General features: G+C 38.3%; 1 protein-coding gene across 1 annotated transcript; it reads left to right on the top strand.

The window, feature by feature from the left end:
* The first annotated feature begins 3,753 nt into the window (after positions 1–3,753).
* LOC148371833 (thyrotropin-releasing hormone receptor-like) lies at positions 3,754–13,816 on the top strand. The gene is made up of 2 exons (XM_088327703.1): positions 3,754–4,554; positions 13,343–13,816. Exons 1-2 carry the CDS (start codon positions 3,754–3,756, stop codon positions 13,814–13,816), a joined length of 1,275 nt encoding a protein of 424 aa, XP_088183829.1.
* The last annotated feature ends 7,091 nt before the right edge of the window (positions 13,817–20,907 follow it).

Here is a 20,907-nt window from a genome sequence, read left to right as displayed (position 1 = left end):
CATGTATTTTCTTGTGTAAATTGTCACAACACAATGTTATTCAAATGAGGGGGTGGGTTGAACTGGCTTTTCACCCACATGTGTAGCCGTTTCGTTTATCACCAATAGGTGAAAAATTCAGGCAACTGGACCTCGATGACAGTAGTCGGTGACAAATTACAAAAATGTTATAGACGACAACATACACGGCAAAATACATAATAAACTACGGAACAAAAACCCAACACGACAAAATACAGAGAAAATACATGACAAAATACATGACCAAATAAATGAATACATGATAAAAATGTATGGATAAATTATTTAATTGTATTTATGTAATCAGATTTAGGTGTTTCGTAATTTGTTTATGTGTTTATTTTTTTATAAGGCATATATTTGTAAGTATGTATACATTTATACAGTACATATGACAGGATTGGTTTTCCATAAAAAAAAAAAAAACAAGCGCACAAGACTGAAAACGCTACATCTTTCTTAAATTTAGAAAGACAGGTATTCATATCTTATTTACGGACCCTTTATATTTTTTCATTGCATTATTATACAAACTCCAAGTGGTATGTTGTAAATACTTTTTCCCACTTATCCTTTATTATTATTATTTTTTTTTCATTTAAATATCTTTATCATGGTGTATCCTTGTGTGCCATGTATAATCTCGTTGTAAACAATTTTCACTAGTTGTTGTCAATGATCATTCTCTTCAAGACCCAATTCTAATTCTAAATAAATAATATGTGGTTTAAATTAGTGGAAAACTGGTTAGCATGTCCATTTAACATTTCTGAGGTTCCAGGTTCAATTCCAGCAACTAACGTTTCTGTTCAGAGTTGCATGTCCCCGTGCCTGCACAGGTTTCCTCCGAATAGTCCAATTTCCTTGCACATACAGTACCATAAACATGCATGCCAGGTTAATTGACAGGTCCACACTGACCCAAGGTATAAGAGAGCTTGTTAATAGTTCTATGTCTTGGCTGGCAACCATTGCACTGCCAAAAGACGGTTTGGATGCTCCGGCATGCCCGAGACCCTACTGAGAATAAGCAGATCAGAAAGCAGATGGATATATTTCTTAATCAGGAAGGTGGTTGATTCTAACATTAAGAATCAACCAACTTGTTATTTAGAATCTGAATACAATTTAAGTATTGTGACTGATTAATAACTGTATTTAAATATTTTGTAACGGAACTACAACTTAGTGACTTGCATTGAATGCATTTACATTTTAACTTCATTTCTTTGGTCGCACATTGGGGTCTGGCCTTCCCACTAAGGGCTTCATATAAATAAGAGTTTGTGTTAATTTTTACTGCTTTTTATGTCAAAAGGGAGGCAAATTACAGTATATTCTACCATAGATGCGGACCCCGCAAAACTGCTTTGAAATACCACATATTACAATAAATAAAAGGAAATGGCAGTAAACCCGTTATTTATCTTGGCTTGTGCAATCTTGAAAGCTTCCAAACGAACACTTAGCTAAAACAATTCATATCCATTTTGTCTCTGGGTTGCAACCACTTAAAGATCTCCTTCTCCTATTATAGGTACTGATATTTTCTTTTTCTTCTCTTAAGGCATTATAGTAATTTTATTTTACAAATAATAAGATCAAAATCCAACATTTTTTTTACCGTGAATGCTGTTTTTACTTTTGCCCTATTGATTGAGCTGGTTTGTTGTCCTTGTCCTCCTTCAAGCGCTGTTTATCATTCACTATTAGTGACACAAAACCAGATATGTATGAATAAGCTGAAACCTGATCTGAGTCTTTTGTTTTATAGTTCTTAAAAATGTAATTGTATTCTGTTGCACCATGCATACGTTCCGGCGTGCATACCCAGTAAACCTGGACCCACATGAAAAGAAGTAGGAACTGAGGCAGCGCTGCTCAAAATAAGGATGGTATTTAATAACAAAAACTAGGAAGAAAGTAACAAGCTAACAAGGGTCACAAAAAATATATGTCAAAACAAAACCAAACATGACAATATCCAGAACAGAAACAAAGACCGAAATGAAATGGCTATGACTCGACAGTGTGCTGTCCAACCGGGCAATGTAAAGCTTGGGTGCCAAATTCAGTTTGCTCTGTTTGGAGTTGGGCAAAATCAGTAAAATAGTTACAAATAATTATCATTGTTTTTTAGTGTTGTGCTTTACTCCAACTGACTCTAAATATAATAATTACGGATGATAGGGGATCTCTTTTAAACACTACACAGTTGATAACAGATCTTCATGTTGGCATTGAGTGTGTCACAAGGTTTATTTTGAACAGTTGAGTGAATACAGTTTTACTTCGAACCAACAGACCATGTTATACAAACTCCATCCATCCATCATTGGCATCGTTCATCCACAGTAGTGTCGTAGGGGTCATGGAGCTGATCCAAGCTGTCTTCAGGCAGGGGGCAGGGGGACACCCTGAACTGGTTGCTAGCCAGTCGCAGGGCACACAGAGACAGACAGCTCACTCGCTCATTCACAACTAGGGACAATTTGAACCTGACAATTTGTACCTGACAATTAACCGCAAATGCATGTTTTTAGATTGTAAGAGGAAACCGGAGCGCCCAGAGGAAACCTATGAAAGCGGGAGAAGAACATGTATACGCCGCACAGGAAGGATGGTAGTTGGATTTGAACCCATGACCTCAGAACTGTGCCTCGGACACGCTAACCACTCAGGTACCATACCATGCTGCCCGCTATACTATCTCAATGTACTCTTAATATGAACTAAAACGGACCCTATCATTTTAGCCATGTGAAAGAGGAAGTTTTATTTTTATTTCTTCAACTAAACTACATGGTAAAATATTAGCATTTTTTTTTTGTAGGACTTCAAGCAACTACCTCACCTTAGTATTGTTAGCGATAAGATTGGGCCTAAAAAACAGAGTTGTTTCGAAGGACCTGGTGGGGCTTACCTTTTGCTGACCTGAGATTGTTCTCCGTTTTTTTTCTTTGTGTTGTGCAGAATCACGCGCCGCCATGTGCGGCGACGCTGGCTGTGCTATGCTGCATGAGAGGGGGACTGGATCCAACTCCAAATCCTACACCGCGAACTGAACCCGAACGTGGTGATTTACACCTAAGGCCAGAACCCCACTCGAATTACGGGTCGCGCTTGGACTTGAGATCTTACCTCCACCTCCAATTCTTTTTCAAGGTTATATTGTTCATTTATCATGAACAATTTTAGTAATTTGATTTAGATTGTTTATTTTGTTTTTGTGAGCATTTCTGGTACTGGAGTAGATTCCAAAAGTAGTCAAAAGTAATCAAGTTACCTTATTGCAATATTATCGTACCTGGATTATGATAATAATTACATTCTTAGACAAGTCACCAATAACTGTATCAGATTACATTTTTAAAGTAACACACCCAACCTTGGTGTTAATAAAATGCATGGACGCTGCCATAAATTCCCGCCTCCGTGCGCCTCCCCTTCCCTCTTCCATACAAACGCACGGGATTGAGCCAAACTGCCACTCCGTAACTTCTGTCTGACAGCGCTCATGATTACGATTTTTTTCATTTGAAATGAAATCTATCATAGAAAAGAGAGTATGTTTGGAATTTTGTGGGGGTTCTCTTGAGCTATTTTTCAACGTTTCTGGACGCATATAAAAATCTGTTTTTGAAGACTGGGGGATCATTTTTTCCTCACGATTTTGGAGGTTTTTTTTACCCACCATAACAGTATTTTTTTTGTTGATATCATTCTTATATCATGGACGACAACATGACCACCGGGAATGACACCGCTCCGCCGTCACTCAATCAAACCTTGGGCGTCTGGCGCGATTACGCACTGGAGTACAAAGCGGTCAGCGTGCTTTTGGTCACCCTTATTTGTGGGGTGGGCATGGTGGGCAACATGATGGTGATCCTGGTGGTTTTGACCACAAAACACATGAGGACGCCTACAAATTGTTACCTGGTGAGCCTGGCTGCAGCCGACCTGATGGTGTTGACCGCAGCCGGCTTGCCCAACATCACCGACGCCCTGCGTGGCCAGTGGGTGTACGGTTACGCAGGTTGCCTGGGGATCACTTATTTGCAATATTTGGGAATTAACGCGTCCTCTTGTTCCATCACGGCGTTCACAGTGGAGCGATATATCGCCATCTGTCACCCCATCAAGGCGCAGTTTTTGTGCACTTTGTCCCGGGCCAAGAAGATCATCATTTTGGTGTGGGCGCTCACCTCCGTCTATTGCGTCATGTGGCTCTTTTTGTCCGACACGCAAACTTCAGTATACGATAATGCAGTGCTGGTGAGCTGTGCCTATAGAATATCTAGAAGTCAATACCTGCCTATTTATTTCATCGATTTTGCCGTTTTTTACGTGCTGCCACTCATGCTGGCCACGGTTTTGTATGGACTCATTGCAAGGATTCTATTTCTCAACCCTTTACCGGCTGAGCCCAAAGATAATGCCTGCAAGTGGAGGAAAGGAACGAGTAAAATTGGAGGAAGGATGATAGGTGCAAGTTCATCCAGTAGTGCCACTGTTGCGTCGCGCAGGCAGGTGAGGAGCAAACTCGAATATTTCTTTACCCAGACTTCGTCATCCGTTTCTAAATATGTAATTTTGATTATTTACCCCCCTTCCAGCATCTTAAGTACAAACTGAATCCTGCAAAAACATAGATACATATATTGGACTAAATATTTACGCTTTTCTGTGTGGAAAAAACGCACTCTTAAGCACTTGTGTTAAGCACTTATGTTAAAGGTGGGGTGAGTCATTTGACGTGTCCTTAAAAAGTTGAAAGTAGAATATTTTCTCTATAAAGAAGAGTTCAAGGAGCCCTTAAACTTTATCTTTTACAGCGCCTATATATCTTTGTCTTACTTTTATCAGAGCTGTTTGGGGCAGAACACATTAGGGTCAAGGAATGGTGTCTAGGGTAAATGCTGTAGGGTTTTGAAGTTTTTTTTGTCAGTGGAGCATGAAAATGGTGAAAGTAAGAAAGGGCCTTTTTCCCCAAAAGTCCAAACGCCAACCCAAACTACAATAAGGGCTTATTTAAGGTTGACCAAGAAATGCAACACTTGAACGCGCACACGAATGAGCAGACTGACGCTGCGATCATGACTTTAAGCTAGGAGATGGCCACAGATAGCAACAACCTTCTAAATTCTGTACAGTTCCTTTAATAATTGCAATCCCACTTATTAGATAGATAGATAGATAGATAGATAGATAGATAGATAGATAGATAGATAGATAGATAGATAGATAGATAGATAGATAGATAGATAGATAGATAGATAGATAGATAGATAGATAGATAGATAGATAGATAGATAGATAGATAGATAGATAGATAGATAGATAGATAGATAGATAGATAGATAGATAGATAGATAGATAGATGGATAGATAGATAGATAGATAGATAGATAGATAGATAGATAGATAGATAGATAGATAGATAGATAGATAGATAGATAGATAGATAGATAGATAGATAGATAGATAGATAGATAGATAGATAGATAGATAGATAGATAGATAGATAGATAGATAGATAGATAGATAGATAGATAGATAGATAGATAGATAGATAGATAGATAGATAGATAGATAGATAGATAGATAGATAGATAGATAGATAGATACTTTGTTCATCCCCGAAGGGAAATTCACATTTCCAGCAGCATCCCTGAGCTGAGAACAATCGAGAACAATCGAAAATAACACGGGAGCTGCTGGAGTGGCTGCCATTCAGATAACAAATCTTACACCTATTTACTTACAGCAAGACAGATTATGTAGAATAAAAAACAAAGATAATTAGTGTAAACATGTTGAATTTATTTATCAAATGAACACTACATGCAAATATTTCTGCAGATTTCTTAGTTATTTTCCCACTTGCAGAACATGTAGTGTTGCTTATTACACGTATTGGTATATTTAAGTCAAGTCAAGTCATGTTTATTTGTATGGCATCCTGTACAAAAATTGTCATACGGTGTATACACATTTATAGGATCAAAAAACATAAAATATGGGGAAAGTGTATAAATTGAAAGGTATGCAACCCAGACTTTTGTGACACCGTGCATCTTACATATAACACCTGGGGAGATTAAAACCCGATGCGGCCAAACCTCACTCAGACCCTAATCCTGGCGGCCCCAAAGCAAATTGAGTTTGAGAACCACGTTTTGGACTAAGAGATTAAAGCAAAATAATCGGATTTTCATTTTGATCATTCATTTTCAGTTTCATGTGGTTTGCAGATATATTTCTCTTATTTAATAAGCGCCTTACCAGATATGTATTTAAAATTGTATTAGTACCATATCTTTATAAGATGCATTTTTATTTCTGTGTTTGTTCATCAGACAGAACAAGTCTTACTGAAATAACAAAATGGGTGTGGCTGCCTGTGGACGTCCCTGCCCTATTGGCCAATTTGATCATTTAACTCCAACTCAAACATGCATTAACTTCTCCATCAGTATGATTGTTTGAGGAACATGTACCAAAAACAACACATGTTGATGTTGGTCAGCATTAGCCAAACCGCTGTGATAACAAAGGAGGGATTTCAAAAAGGTGAAGGAAGGCTGCAGGCTTAGGTTTTGCTTACGGCTAATACTGAGCTCATCAAAACAATGGACTCCATTCAGACGCTAACATTTTGTCACCTTGGAGATTAACCATGATCACCTGCATAATGATTTGCAATGAGTAGCCACTTGTTGGCGTGTAACAAATGATGGAAAACAGACCTTGTTGCAAAGAGACTTGAGATATGCATTGGAGCAATTTCAAATTTAAGATTCTTAAAACTTTCCCAGGGGAGTATTGCACGAAACCAAGATAAGGGATTCAGCCAGGATGCGTCTATTATTTTGGCTGAATTTAGCCTCGATCTGGTTGCATTTAAGCAGGTTAGATTTATCTTGGCTCAGTTACAAAGGTGATTTATTCTCAAAAGCTAGCCTGCGCCAGGTCAGGCTAACAACAAGGCTGAGAATATCCCCAGAGATGCATCCGGCATTTCTACTGTCAATCTTGTGGAAAATAAAGGGTTTTACGTGGACTTTCTTGATATGTTGCGTTATTTTAAGTATCCTGCATAAAAACATTACATGTAGGCTATATTGTCATTTCATTGAACTCTGTTTATTGTATAATTGCAAAAGTCATTTTGTAGTCAATTTATATAGTCACTTATTAAGTAAATGTACTGTCATGTGTTTTATTGCTCTGCCAATTAAGAATGCTTGCCAATTAGAGTTTTAATGAATATACTGTTCATACTTTTGCTATTTTTGAGAGTGATAAAGTAACACAAAAACAAAGGTCGTATTAAATAATATTTTTTAAAGGGTAATGTAGTATCCACAGGCCCAACTCTAAATCATCTGATTTCTGTTCAAAGAGACAAAATTTTGTTCTTTACTAAGGCTAACTTGAAAAAAACTAACATTAATAAAAAATAAATAAAATAAAAATCTTCTTTAATGTCATTGATAGCAACGTGGGTTAACATTGTTTGAAATGTATGATAATTGACAACAAAGTACTGAGCGACTAGACATGGCCCTGCAGGATAAATGTATCCACTTGAATTTATCGAGTGTAATATATCTAAATAACGGTACTTTATAAATCGAGATGTGTGTGTGTGTGTGTGTTTGTATGTGACTCATAGGCTTTGAAACAGCTGCACAGCTTCTAGGTTTAGTGTCGAGGCATCCCCAATAAATACCAAGAAAATCGACAAACAGCTTCTTTCATGTGGTCTGCTTTAGTGTGGTCAGCCAAATTGCGTACTGCAGCTCCCGGTCATTGACCATTTCAAGCAGCCGAATCCAATCTTCTATCTGCCTGGCAAAGCTTGGTCCTTTGCTTGCATGTCAGAGATATATAATAATAAAAAAAGAATGTTAGGAGAAACAGGCATAAGAATATGTATATTTGTTGCATTAGCTGTGAATCAAACCCCATTATGTGGCAGGCTAAAATCCCAAAACTGAATAACAAAATACACTTGATATATTCTACAAATATTGTATAATTTAATTGACCCTGTGTTAGTTGTCTGCAATTATTTATTCCTTTCCTCAATAATTGCTCGTGTGACCTCTTTTTCTTATAGTGTATTCCGCACCTTTATGAAACTCCATTAGGAGCCGTTGTCCAGCAGCCTTAAAACCTGATTTGTGACACTTCTCCATTTTCTGATGTGTGATTCTGAACTTGATCCTGGGGTCTATTTGAGGATGGCGTGAACGTACATATATCCCAAATATCTACAGCTGGCTTGACATAGCCTTACTTTTTTTTATCCTGGCTTAGCAAACGTACAACCAATAAAGGCAAAATGTGTCAGCCATACTACATCAAGCTGTGCTTATTAAATTAGCCTGGATTTTAAAATTTCATTTTTATGCAATACCCCTCTGTTCTATTCCACTGTTCCATTGACCAAAACACACTTCACCGTTATGAACACAAATAGAAAATAAGACTTGAACGGCAATTTGAGTCAGTTAAATATATGCATGAAAATTGTCCTCCCAAAATGTTGGCGCCTTAGGCTGAATGCAAATTGTTCATAATGAGGTTTCATACTGCGGTTCATCTTCATCACAGAATTCCAATCCAGCCTCTGCTCATTTATTAGGTGCACCTTTTGAATATGCTGCTATCTTATTGGATACATTAAAACATACTTGGGTTTGACATAGTAACTGTATAGCAATGGAATCCCGGCACGCCACAGGGAAACAAAGATAAGCGGAAAAAAATGATAGTATAGACTCTCCAAATCCAATTTTCTCTAATGGCAGCACTCGTGGGAATGTAAATGTGACCACTTGCAGCCAGCGTTAGTCTCCACTTGCTTGACAGCTAAGCAATCAATGCGAGAACACGGGAATATATTCCATCCATTTGGTGCAACATCTGCAAGCGTCAATGGGCATCTTAGGCTTCGGAAAACTAAGCGTCTGATAGGCTGAGTAGAGAAGGAGGGCAGGTCATTGAAATTAAAACAGTCTTTTATATATGATTTACAGGTAGGTCCTGCTGCTTGGTAGACGATTCTGAATGAATCGGAAGTAAAGCTGAATTAAATAATGTGAAAAAAAATCATTAGAGCAGAGGTGGGCGAACTATGGTCTTTGGGCCACAAGCCGTAAGGGGGCGGGGGTAATTTAAATCTGGGTATCGCCTTATTAAAGTAAATACAGGGTAGTATTGATTGATACCAATCCGATACAGATAGTCTTTGCTTGTAAATCTCATGTTCGTTGACTCCTATTGAATTAGTTAATAATCATGACACACATAGGGCTTGTGCATAATAATGCTTTATCTTTTATCAAAAATAAAAACAAAAACAAAAAAAAAAACTTAAAAAGTATCAAAATAAATGTAAATAATTATATTACAAGTGTTTTAGAATAAGTTAGAAACGTTTATTCAAAGGAGTGATTTTGAGCATACATCTTGATTTATGGGTAGATAATGGGGTAGAGACTTTCTGCTTGAGATCTGAGATAGGCTCCAACTCCCCATGTAACTCCATAGACTTGATTTGTCATTTTACACAATGTTGAGCTTATTTTAGTTATTGTTGATTAACCATGACAGCATCATTCGGAGTTCAATACTATTATCAATCCAATTTCCAGAAGTCTCGTACATAAGTGCTACAAAATATCTCTGCCAGAATTGATTGGAATACTATATATTGCTATTTTCTTCACTCTGTATGAAGGACAAACTCCATGAATCAGAAACCTTATTTATCTACGAGTATTATACAATTAAAGCCCCAGTGTGTAATATTTGACCACAAGATCATTTAATGTGATTGAAAATCAGTGCCACGGAGCACAGCATGGCAGCCGGATCCCAGACAAACATGGCGGTGACCACTAGGTAGGGATTCCCTGATGTAAAAGAAATACAAATTTCTTGACCTATTTTTTTATGTATAAATTTACATTGGTATGCTAATTCATGTTTTTTCTTTTTGCCTAGTATTCAAAACAATGTTTTTTTTACTGAATGAAATATATTTTTTTAACCACTAGTAGGCACTAAATATTACACACTGCCCTTTTAAATACTCAATATATTGAAAAGGAACAAGCTATTTTATTAGCCGTATCATTTGTTTTACAAAAAATTGTACCTTACGAATGTTTTTTTAAACAAATAACTTCTTTACTGTCAAATAATAATTGTATTCGTCAATGGTCAAAAAAGTACAATTTTATCACTAGATGGCACAGTGTTGTCTAGTGCGATCGAGAGCAAGTGATTCACGGTAGAGCGCGGAGGCAGATCCAAGAATGGATTATGTCAGGACCAAGACAGGAAACAGGGAGCAGAACCCACTTGCGTAACGTCACTCACAGTTTATTGGGGAGAAGAAAAAGGAGCGCACACTCAATCCGGAGATCTTTGGTCGCGGGGAGTAGATTGCTCGGAACGCGGAAGTGGTCAAAATCAAACAGATCGTGGCGAGAGCAAAAACACAGGAAAAAAACGAGATTCACAGGGCTTGGCAAAACAAGAGCAAAAACACAGGAAAAACGGAGATTCTCAGGGCTTGACGTGTCAAAACAGAGTTTCGCAAACGCTCCGACAAAAGGCGATTCAAAGGACAGCATTTAAGTAGTCACAGGGAGCAATCTGTCAACGAGTGTCAGCTGGTGTCCATGGGCGGAGGCAATTGGGCGCCCTGGCAACCATGACAAATCAAATGTTGGAAAAGTCATACAAATTTCTCGACTTTTTTTAAAACAAAAAAATATCCTTAATATTCTTAATGTTCTTGTATTTTTGCCCAGTATTCAAATCTAGTTTTTTTTTTCACTGGAAGAAAGTTTTTTTGTACCACTAGGAGGCACAAAATATTACACACTGTCCCTCTAGTGTAAACTGACAGCTTCAAATTGTGGAGATTACAACGTCCACGCAACCGGAGTATTTGGATTGAACAGGAGAGAATGAGAAATGATTATCAAGAAACTACAAATTACTGTCTGACACATAGTGACTCAAGTGTATTTCACTGTTGTTCAGAATTGAGCCGCTGCATCCTGTTCTTTGGAGAAAAGAACATAGTGATAGGCAGTTATCCTCGCTCTTGTTTTTCTTTGCAAAAATCTGTTTTTGTCAGTCGGGTTTTAGATAAACTTGAAATTGCAAGAGAATTTGGACGCACGTAATGTAAATTCGGCAAGCTGTTTTATGTACATATTAAACCGCAACATGATTGACTCACAAGTAGAAAAGAGGCGGAGTAACTGTTTAGTCAATGAGAATGCTCGATCCAAGCATTCATGACATAGCGAAAATGTGAAAAGTAAACTCCGTTTAAATAAAGGATTATTGTATTGCTGTTTCTTGTTGCTGTGTGAAGGATGATAATATATTTTTCTTCTATTTTTTCTTAATTCAGAATGATCATGTTTGTTGCAATAGATACTGTATTATAAGTTATGTTTTACAATGTTTTTGTGATGTACTGAAATAATATAGCAGAAAATATGACATTGTTTAAGAGTTTGAGGCATGACTAAACACCTTAGTGTATAACTGCAAATCATATCAAGCTGATGGCTATTTGTTGCTACCAGACACACCTTAAAAAGCCAACTCCAGCATTAAAAAATAAAATTTGATAAGAAATACTAGAGGGAATAGAGACAAGGCAGTGTTGTTAGTCTTGTGCCAAAGAGTTCATCCCCAGGTAAGAATTGCATCCACTGCCGCAGCATCTTTCAGCTCTTACTACGGAAGGTGGAGCCTTTGAGAACAGGTTTCTAGTAAACAGTTGAACAAAATCTTAGAATCAATTAGATTCCATTGTGGCTTTATTCTTCTTATAGAAATACTCAATAATGTTCCCCCTTGTGACCTAATCTTATAAAACATAAAGACAAAAAAAAACAACATTTGATATGGCTTTAAGCGTAGTACTTTGGCGCGACACCCGTAAACTCTTGTAGTCTTTAAACTCATGCTACAAAGTTAAAGCAGGAAGATTGTTGATCCTTGAATGTTGTTTTTATGCAGCTAGGCTCCCTTGATCTTTTACTTCCATAATCATTAAAAACGGACCTCTATGTGCTTAAATGCGGTGTAGTACAAAAGTCTATCTGGGCTCCTCACAGCATCACATGGCTCAAGATGTTACTGTATTTCTGTATCATTAAGGAGTGGAAAATTGGCTTCTTGAGAAACAGAAGTTGATGGTGTCCTTCTCTAAAGCCACATTGGAGGGCGTTCTGGCATACAGTCTTGCAATGTGGTATGCTGGGAGCATGGCAGCAGACAGAACAATCATACATTATGAGATTGAATACCACAGCCTGGAAAATTATTGGCTGCTCTCTGCCCAATCTGTATGACCTTGCTGGCTTGGAATACTTCAACAAAGCCAACAGCATTATGGAAGACATCTTTTATCCTGGCAACCATCTCTATTACATTTTGCCCTTTGATAAGCACTACAGGTCCCTTAAAAGAAAGAAACAGGTTCAGAGGAAGTTCCTTCCCTAGGGCCATCACCAACCTTAACAAACTCACAAGATGTATTTTATTGTTGATGTTGACTATGTTTAGTCTCTTTGTCTAACTAATTCAACATCCATTACAGCCTGGTTGTCCTGGAAATAGGTTTACCTTATGTGTGGTCCCTTCTCAAGGTTTCTCATATTTCCTCATGTTGGGGTTTTTTGAATTTTGCCTTGCCCTCATGTAGGGATGAGATTACAGGATGCTGTATCTACCATAACTTTGGGGTTGTGCAACACTCTGGAACTCTCTGTGATTAATGTTTATGCAAATAAATGAGACTTGACTTGATTTAAATTGGTTGGAAACAAGTCAAGTGTCTCCATGTCCACTTCCCAAAGTCAGCTGGGACGGGCTACTTCACTACCCTAATCAACATAAGAAGTCGGTAGAAATTTAAGGAATGAATGTCAAAACTTAATCCATAGCAATTTGATTGCTGTCATGTCAATATCCTTAGTTTTCAGAAACATGTGTTCACAATTTGGGCGGGTAGGGGTTGCCAGTTATGGTTTGTTTACATCTCAATCATTTTAATACCAATATATTAAAATGTACCCATGAATAATGAACATATGGGATCTTAATTAGTACCAAATAAATTACAATTTTTGACTCGCTTTATGTTGGTGCCAATGTGTTTTAATCAACCCACAACAGAAAACCCTCTTAGGCATTTTTACCCTACTCTATATATACTCTATCCCGATAAACATTTTGTATGCTCTTTTTATTTCAAAATATTTTCTGATAGGTCACCAAAATGCTGGCTGTGGTCGTAATCCTATTTGCCTTACTTTGGATGCCGTACCGGACCTTGGTGGTTGTCAACTCCTTCCTGGACAAAGCCTACCTGGACAACTGGTTCCTGCTCTTCTGCCGCCTCTGCATCTACTTGAACAGTGCCATCAATCCTGTCATCTACAATGCCATGTCTCAGAAGTTCCGCACCGCCTTTAAAAAGCTGTGCCACTGTGGATCTCAGCGGATAGAGAAGCCCACTTCGTGCAGTGTGGCCCTAACCTACACTGTTATCAAAGATCTGTCCAATGGAGAAAGTCCTGACCATTTCACGACAGAAATGGATGAGCGAAGCACACCCTGTGACCACATAGTACACACTGGAAATTTACCAATTGTCAATCAGATGTTGCTTGAGGAGCCCTCTCCTTTGGGGAAAGGTTCTCTCAGGGAGAAAGGTTCTCTCAGTGAGAAAGATACAAATTGACAGTGATGCTGTTGCAGTTGTAAGAACAAGATGTACCAAGAAGTAAGGGTCATTTAGATCAGTGTTTCTCAAAGGGTGGGTCACGACTCAAAAGCCGATCACAGGCCCGTTTCAGTTGGGCGGGAGATTTTGCTTTGGCAAAACAATGCTAAGAAAAAAAACTGAAGGTCAATAATATTTCTTAACACCAGATGGTGATAATGTCCTGCAAATACCAGTTGACAACCACCGTTTCACACCACAGAAAAAGGCAGGTCAAGTTTTTACACATATTATATTATCACAGACAAAGCTACTAAATAAATAAAAATCATTAAATCATTGTGTGTACAATTAAAATTGGGTTTTACAAAGAATGCAAACTACCGAGACTCAAAGTGACCAATGAATCAAGGTTTTTTTTTTGACCACGAGAAGTCGTTAAACAGTACACATTGCCCCTAAAACACACCGTTTTGGGTAGTGGCTTGTAATGAGGGTGGTATAGTGGGTCATGAAGTCAGTCCAGGTGAGAACCACTGTTTTAGATCATTTTTTTAACATGACATAAATCAGTTTTTATCTTTACAGGGGAAATGTTCAAGTACAAAACTGAATATGATATACAGTTAAACAGTTTAAGGGAAGTTGGTATTACTTAGCGCCTCCTAGTGGCAAATAACTACAAAAAACAAAAACAATTTTGATTCAAATAAAAAGGAAAAATAAAAAAAATATTATATAAATGAGCATATTCCAGATGCTCTTATGTCCAGAAATTTGTATTTAGTTTACCTATTTTAAGTCTCACCTAGCGGGTCTTTCTTGCTGCTATGGGTACCCAGAAACCAAAAGCCTCGCAAAATCTTTGGGGAAAAAAAGACAACAATTATGTAGTTTGGTCACTTTGAGTCCCTGTAGTTTGTATTCTTCTTTGTGCTTTTTAGCTCAGTACACTTAAAGGGACAGTTTGTATTATTTGAGCATTGACTGTAACTGTATTGTGTATTTCAATCAAAAACGAGTGCTAAAAAGAACAAGGATGAATACAAACTACAGAAACTCTAAGTAAATCGTAAATTATCTTCATTTCAACTCACTGAAGACCTCCCAAAGTGACTTAACTGCACCATTTTTCTTCTCAATGTTTTTCCAAGCCTTTTTTTAGATTTTTGGATGGCCGTAGTAACAAGATGGCTGGCCATTATGTCATTTATCTCTAGATAAGGCTCATGTTATGTAAACTTAATTCTTGACCGAGTAATTTTAAAAATGCACATTTGCATGATAGTTTAAGTATTGTTGCTTATTATTTAAATAAATATATTTTTTCAATAAATCAAGTTTTCATGCCAAATACTACACACTGTCCCTTTAATAGCTAAAGAAGTGTGTTTGTTTTGTATAAGATGTGTGTACGAGTGTGCGAGCAATTACAAAATACACGATGGCACACCAAACTAAAATTATCTTAAATGCAGATACTGAATCTTAGTCATTGATTCATTCATTCATTCATTTTCTAACGTAGTATTATTTTTCTTTTTTTGCTGTATTTTAATATTTCATTTATTTTAAGTAAAGTGAGGAGTAGAAATATTGTCATAAACACTAAAATGTGATTTTTATTATAGTTTTGCTACATACATTTCCTTCTATTTTCTGGTCACGAGATGAAAATAAAACGTAAAATCTGCAAAAAAAATATCTGAATTGGCAGATAATTTTTCTTACTTTATTCATTCATTCATTCCAACCACTTATGTCTCTCAAGGTTCCAAGAGTGCTGGAACTATTTTTTCCCATTTTTTTTTTTATAACTTTACCATATTATAAAATATATTTCTATTACATTAGTTAATTCCTTTTTTCATTAGCTAAGATAAATACATATTAAAATAAGTCAAATTATTTGAAAATAGGAAAAAAAATTTTTAGCAGTTGGAGTAGAAGGAATAGCAAATGCTATGTTTTAAGTTATATTTTGAAGTCTGCAAGTGCCTTCAAGTACCCCGGTCTGAAAACCGCTGCTCTTAAATTTTCAAGCAAACTGTGAAGACATGGAGACCATGTAAAACATTTCACTCAGCAAAAAGAAGCTGACATTTATATGTCATCATGAACATTTTGTTTTTTTAGTTGTGTTGGCCCATAGAAAGTATGGAGGACCGATTCTGACATATGTAAAATATATTTATGAATAATTACCAACAGAATTATGCCAGCAAAAGAAATTAACACATAAATAAATCACTTTTTACCTAGATTTCTGACATAAATACAATTTATATATATATTTATAATCATTTTATTATTTATATAGTAACATTTATTTATACACTCATTTTTTCGTGTATTTGGTTGTGTATTTTGTCGAATATTTTTGTGTGTATTTCGTCATTTATCATGAGATGCATTTTGGCGTGTATTTTGTCACCAGAAGAACGTTATACATAGCAAGGACGGCTCAGGTGCCTGATGTTTTTCTATTGGTTGATCAGTGAAGAAAGATCATCACAGTTGGTTGGTGCATTTGTTGATTAACCAAAAGGGTAAAAGCTCAGTCAGTTTGACCCGCCCCCTTTTTAAATAACATTTTGTCGGGGCAAAATAAGTGACAGAATGCATACAAATAAACAATGAATAAATGAGAAAATGCATAAACATATGAATATATTGCATTTATGACATATATTTAGGTATTTCGTGATGTATTTATGTGTTAATGTATTTACATGGCATACTGTATATTTGTAGGTATTTATTTGTGCTTACATATGGTAGGTTTGGAACTCCATCAACAAAGCCGGAAATGTAGGAAATACAAAATATATGATACAAAACTCTCTGGCTGAATACAGAAAAATGAAACAGAATATTTTTTATAACTAGTGTCGAAGACCACAGTTTTTTTTTTAACTGTCCTTTGCATGTTTGTTGAATTTCTGGCGATGAGAATGTTGACAAAATCAGAACCTTCTCAAGAAGATTTTTAACGGCAGAATGTTCTGGACACTATTGTGATATCGACAACTACTGTTGGAAAACAGTTCTCTTCTCCGCATGTTAGTTCCCATTTCTCGAAAGGAAAGTCAACTTTGTTCTATGCGTTTCCTTCATCTATTTCCGTGTTGGCGCAAACACTGATGCTGGAGCAGAGTAGTTCCGCTGAGGTCTCATCTCATCTCATCTCATTAGCTGTACCGCTTATCCTCAGTAGGGTCGCGGGGGTGCTGGAGCCCATCCCAGAAATCATCGGGCAGTGGGCAGGGGACACCCTGAACTGGTTGCCAGCCAATCGCAGGGCACACAGGGACAGACAACTCACTCGCTCATTCACACCGAGGGACAATTTGGACCGGCCAATCCACCTGAAATGCATGTCTTTGGAATGTGGGAGGAAACCGGAGTGCCCGGAGGAAACCCACTCCGCACAGTAAGTCCGGTAGCTGGATTTGAACCCACACAGGAGGTTCCCAAGACCTTAGAACTGTGCCGCACACGCGCTAACCACTGCGCTGCCGTGCTGCCCTCCGCTGAGGTCTTTACCACAATAAAACAAAATACATCAAAACAAATTTCAAATAAATAAAATTAAAAAATATATATATTCTGGGCTGGTTCGGCATGTCTACTTAAAAGCAGCCGGGGCGATATTTTAGAAGACATAGGCGTGGTTTGGGAGATCCTGTGCATAGTGGAATTTTACCCAATTGACCTTTCAACTGTGGGCAGATGAGCTCACTCATTGGAATTTGAGAGTCTTCTGGCAAAGGTACATACACAACCACTAAGTCGATTTTTCACTTAAATACATAGATGACCATGAAGTGTATTAACTACACTGAAACGAAAAATGTGATGATTTATATCAAATAACGGATATAACTGGATATCTTTTATAAGTATGACTATATGTACACAATGCCATTTGAAAATATTGTAATATCACATTCTGGGAATAGTGTACAACCGGCATTGAAGCAAGCTTTTTGTATTTTTTCTGAGACGTGGAAAAAACGCTGTTGAAGTTCTGGGTTGGTGTTCATCGTTGATCAATATCCCGCCTGCAGCCATTTCAACAGCTTGATCCTGTGCCGCTGTGGGCTTTTGGTTGTTGGACTTATTAAGATGAGGCACTCTTGCGGTTAGCACGCAAACATGAAAATATGGCTGAAATTGATACATTTATTTGTATAATACAGTGTGAATTTGAAGTTGCACCTTTATTTTTCCATTTTCTACTATTTTTTTTATTTGGAGGAGAACAGTTAGATTTCCCACACAAATTCTGATTCTGATTTTGCAACATGACAGAGAACCATGAGTGGTTAGCACGTCTGCGGCACAGTTCTGAGGTCATGGGATCAAATCCAGCTACCAGCCTTCCTTTGCGGGGTTTGCATGTTCTCTCCGAGCTTGTGTAGGTTTCCTTTGGGCACTCCTGTTTCCTCCCACATTCCAAAAACATGCAGGACAGGTTAATGGACCAGTCCAAATTGTTCCTAGGTGTGAATGAGCGAGTGAGTTGTCTGTCCCTGTGTGCCCTGTGACTGGTTGGCAAGCAGTTCAGGGGGTTCCCTGCCAATTACCTGAAGATAGCTGGGATGGGCTCCAGCGCTCCTGCGACCCTACTGAGGATAAGCGGTGCAGCTAATGGATGGATGGATTGATGTCAGAGAACCAAAACACACAACACAGCCTAAACGTGTGTGTGATTCTTGCTTTAGGAATGAAATGATTAAAATCAAATAACTAGCTTAGCTCCTAATCCTGAAAAAGTTAGCTACGTATAGACAAAAAATGAGAAAAGAGAAAGTGCAGGGAGAAGACAGAAATGCTGTCACAGGTTGGGATAACAGTTGTGGCAGCATTTCAGACACATTGCAGGGAGCAGCACTTTCCTGTGATATACGCTGTCAGCCCAGGCTGCAAACCCGATGATTGAATGTGTAAATACTGTTTGGCAAGATGCCACAACCAATTTTGCTACATCTTTACACCGATGCTATATAGCTTGTGCTTCTTTTACCAGAAGATACCCAAGCAGTCAACAAGGAATGGAACTAAATAGTATGTTAAAAAACATGTTTCTCAATTCCATAGTGATAATTTATATTATCAGTTTAGTGTCTTGTGAATTTTTAGTCCTGTGCTCTTGGAGTGAGCCGCCAGGTGATTTCTGAAAAGAGTAACAGCTTATTTTGATCAATTGTGTTTGTTTCGTTGCGTATGTCCCAATCCAGTTGGTGGAAGTGGATAATCTGTCAGGCCGAGAGTACATTTTTATTTTCATTTTTTTTTTATCAATAGAAAGTCGGTAACCCCCTGCTCCTGCATTTTATGTCTCTGTCTGATTGTAGTCAATTTTTCTTTGGGGATGTTTTGTGTTGAACAATGCATATTTTTGAGCATGAGTCTATTTTGGGGTCTGAAAGATTTCAGAATTTTGCCATTGTGTTTTTTTTTTCATGTAAGAGGATGGGTGAGTTTTGGTGCTATTACCTACCTTATTTTGACTTTTTTTTACTATTATGATATATTTTTAGGAGCTTAGTGTTTCTCATATGTGATCCTATACAAGCATCATCGCCCCCCTTTTGCAGTTCTCAATTTTTTCGTTGTAATGCATGCCGGGTTTTTCTATTTATTTTCTTTTCTTTTAGCCAAATACTCCTAACCAGTTCTTTGTTGGTTGGGTAAAATAAAATAAGTGATGATATCACAAATTTATATGACCTATTGTCCTTTTTACACTAATAAACAAAAGTATTTATTTTATTACTATTTCCCTGGATTAGTAAATCAAAACTTATAGAATAGGACTAATACTACTGAAATCATTTTTTATCATATTTTGCAACTTGGGAAATAATAAAAATAATATTTTAAATTAGCTAAATTGTAGGATATGGCAGATGGTTGACACATTTCCTCATTCTTAAGGCCCGGTCACACAGCCTTTCACGGGCGTATCGAGGCTGAATCACGGCCAGAAATTTCTGACCGTGAAGCTGACGCTGTTGGACGCTTTGAGATCGCGATACAGACGAGATACAGCCGTGCTTTACACGCGGTAAGAAATTCACACGCGGTTGGCCGTGCGAAAAAGTTTTGAGCTGCTCAAAACATTAGACCACGGGTAACCGCGGGCAGCACACGTGGTACACACGAGGTAAAGACGCGGTACGAACGTGCTAGGACGTGCTACGGCCGCGGCCAACATGTGGTTACACGCGGGTAGGACGCGAAATTTTAGCGGGTAATCACGCGTAGAGCACGGTCATAGCACGTTTGTTCTGCGCCTGTATCGCGGTGTTATCACGTGCATTAGCGTGTGTACCGCGTGTAAACACGGTCAAACGCAATGCAGCCGCAGTTACCCGCGATAAGGACGCGGAACAGTCGCCGGCGTCTGTTTTGCGGGCATACCACGGGTAAAGGCCCGGTCACACAGCCTTTCACGGGCGTATCGAGGCTGAATCACGGCCAGATGTTTCTGCCCGTGAAGCAGACGCGGTGGAAAATGTGCAAAATTGGCTAAACCCGCTGTTTACCCGTGGTATGCCCGCGAAACAGACGCCGGCGACTGTTCCGCGTCCTTATCGCGGGTAACCGCGGCTGCATCGCGTTTGACCGTGCTTACACGCGGTACACACGCTAATGCACGTGATAACACCGCGATACAGGCGCAGAACAAACGTGCTATGACCGTGCTCCACCCGCGATTACCCGCTAAAATTTCGTGTCCTACCCGCGTGTAACCACGTCTTGGCCGTGGCCGTAGCACGTCCTAGCAAGTTCGTACCGCGTCTTTACCTCGTGTGTACCACGTGTGCCGCCCGCGGTTACCCGTGGTCTAAAGTTTTGAGCAGCGCAAAACTTTTTCGCGCGGCCAACCGCGTGTGAATTTCTTACCGCGTGTAAAGCACGGCTGTATCTCGTCTATATCGCGATCTTAAAGCGTCCAACAGTGTCTGCTACACGGGCAGAAATTTCTGCCCGTGTTTCAGCCGCAATATGTTCGTAAAAGGCTGTGTGACCGGGCCTTAAACAGCGGGTTTAGCCAATTTTGCACATTATCCACCGCGTCTGCTTCACAGGCAGAAACT

Source organism: Urocampus carinirostris, chromosome 2 (genome assembly GCF_059441175.1).
Source record: "Urocampus carinirostris isolate Australia breed hairy pipefish chromosome 2, RoL_Ucar_1.0, whole genome shotgun sequence".
Lineage (NCBI taxonomy): Eukaryota > Metazoa > Chordata > Actinopteri > Syngnathiformes > Syngnathidae > Urocampus > Urocampus carinirostris.
The sequence above is the reverse complement of the archived record's forward strand: the minus strand, read 5'-3'. Positions and strand labels throughout refer to the sequence as shown.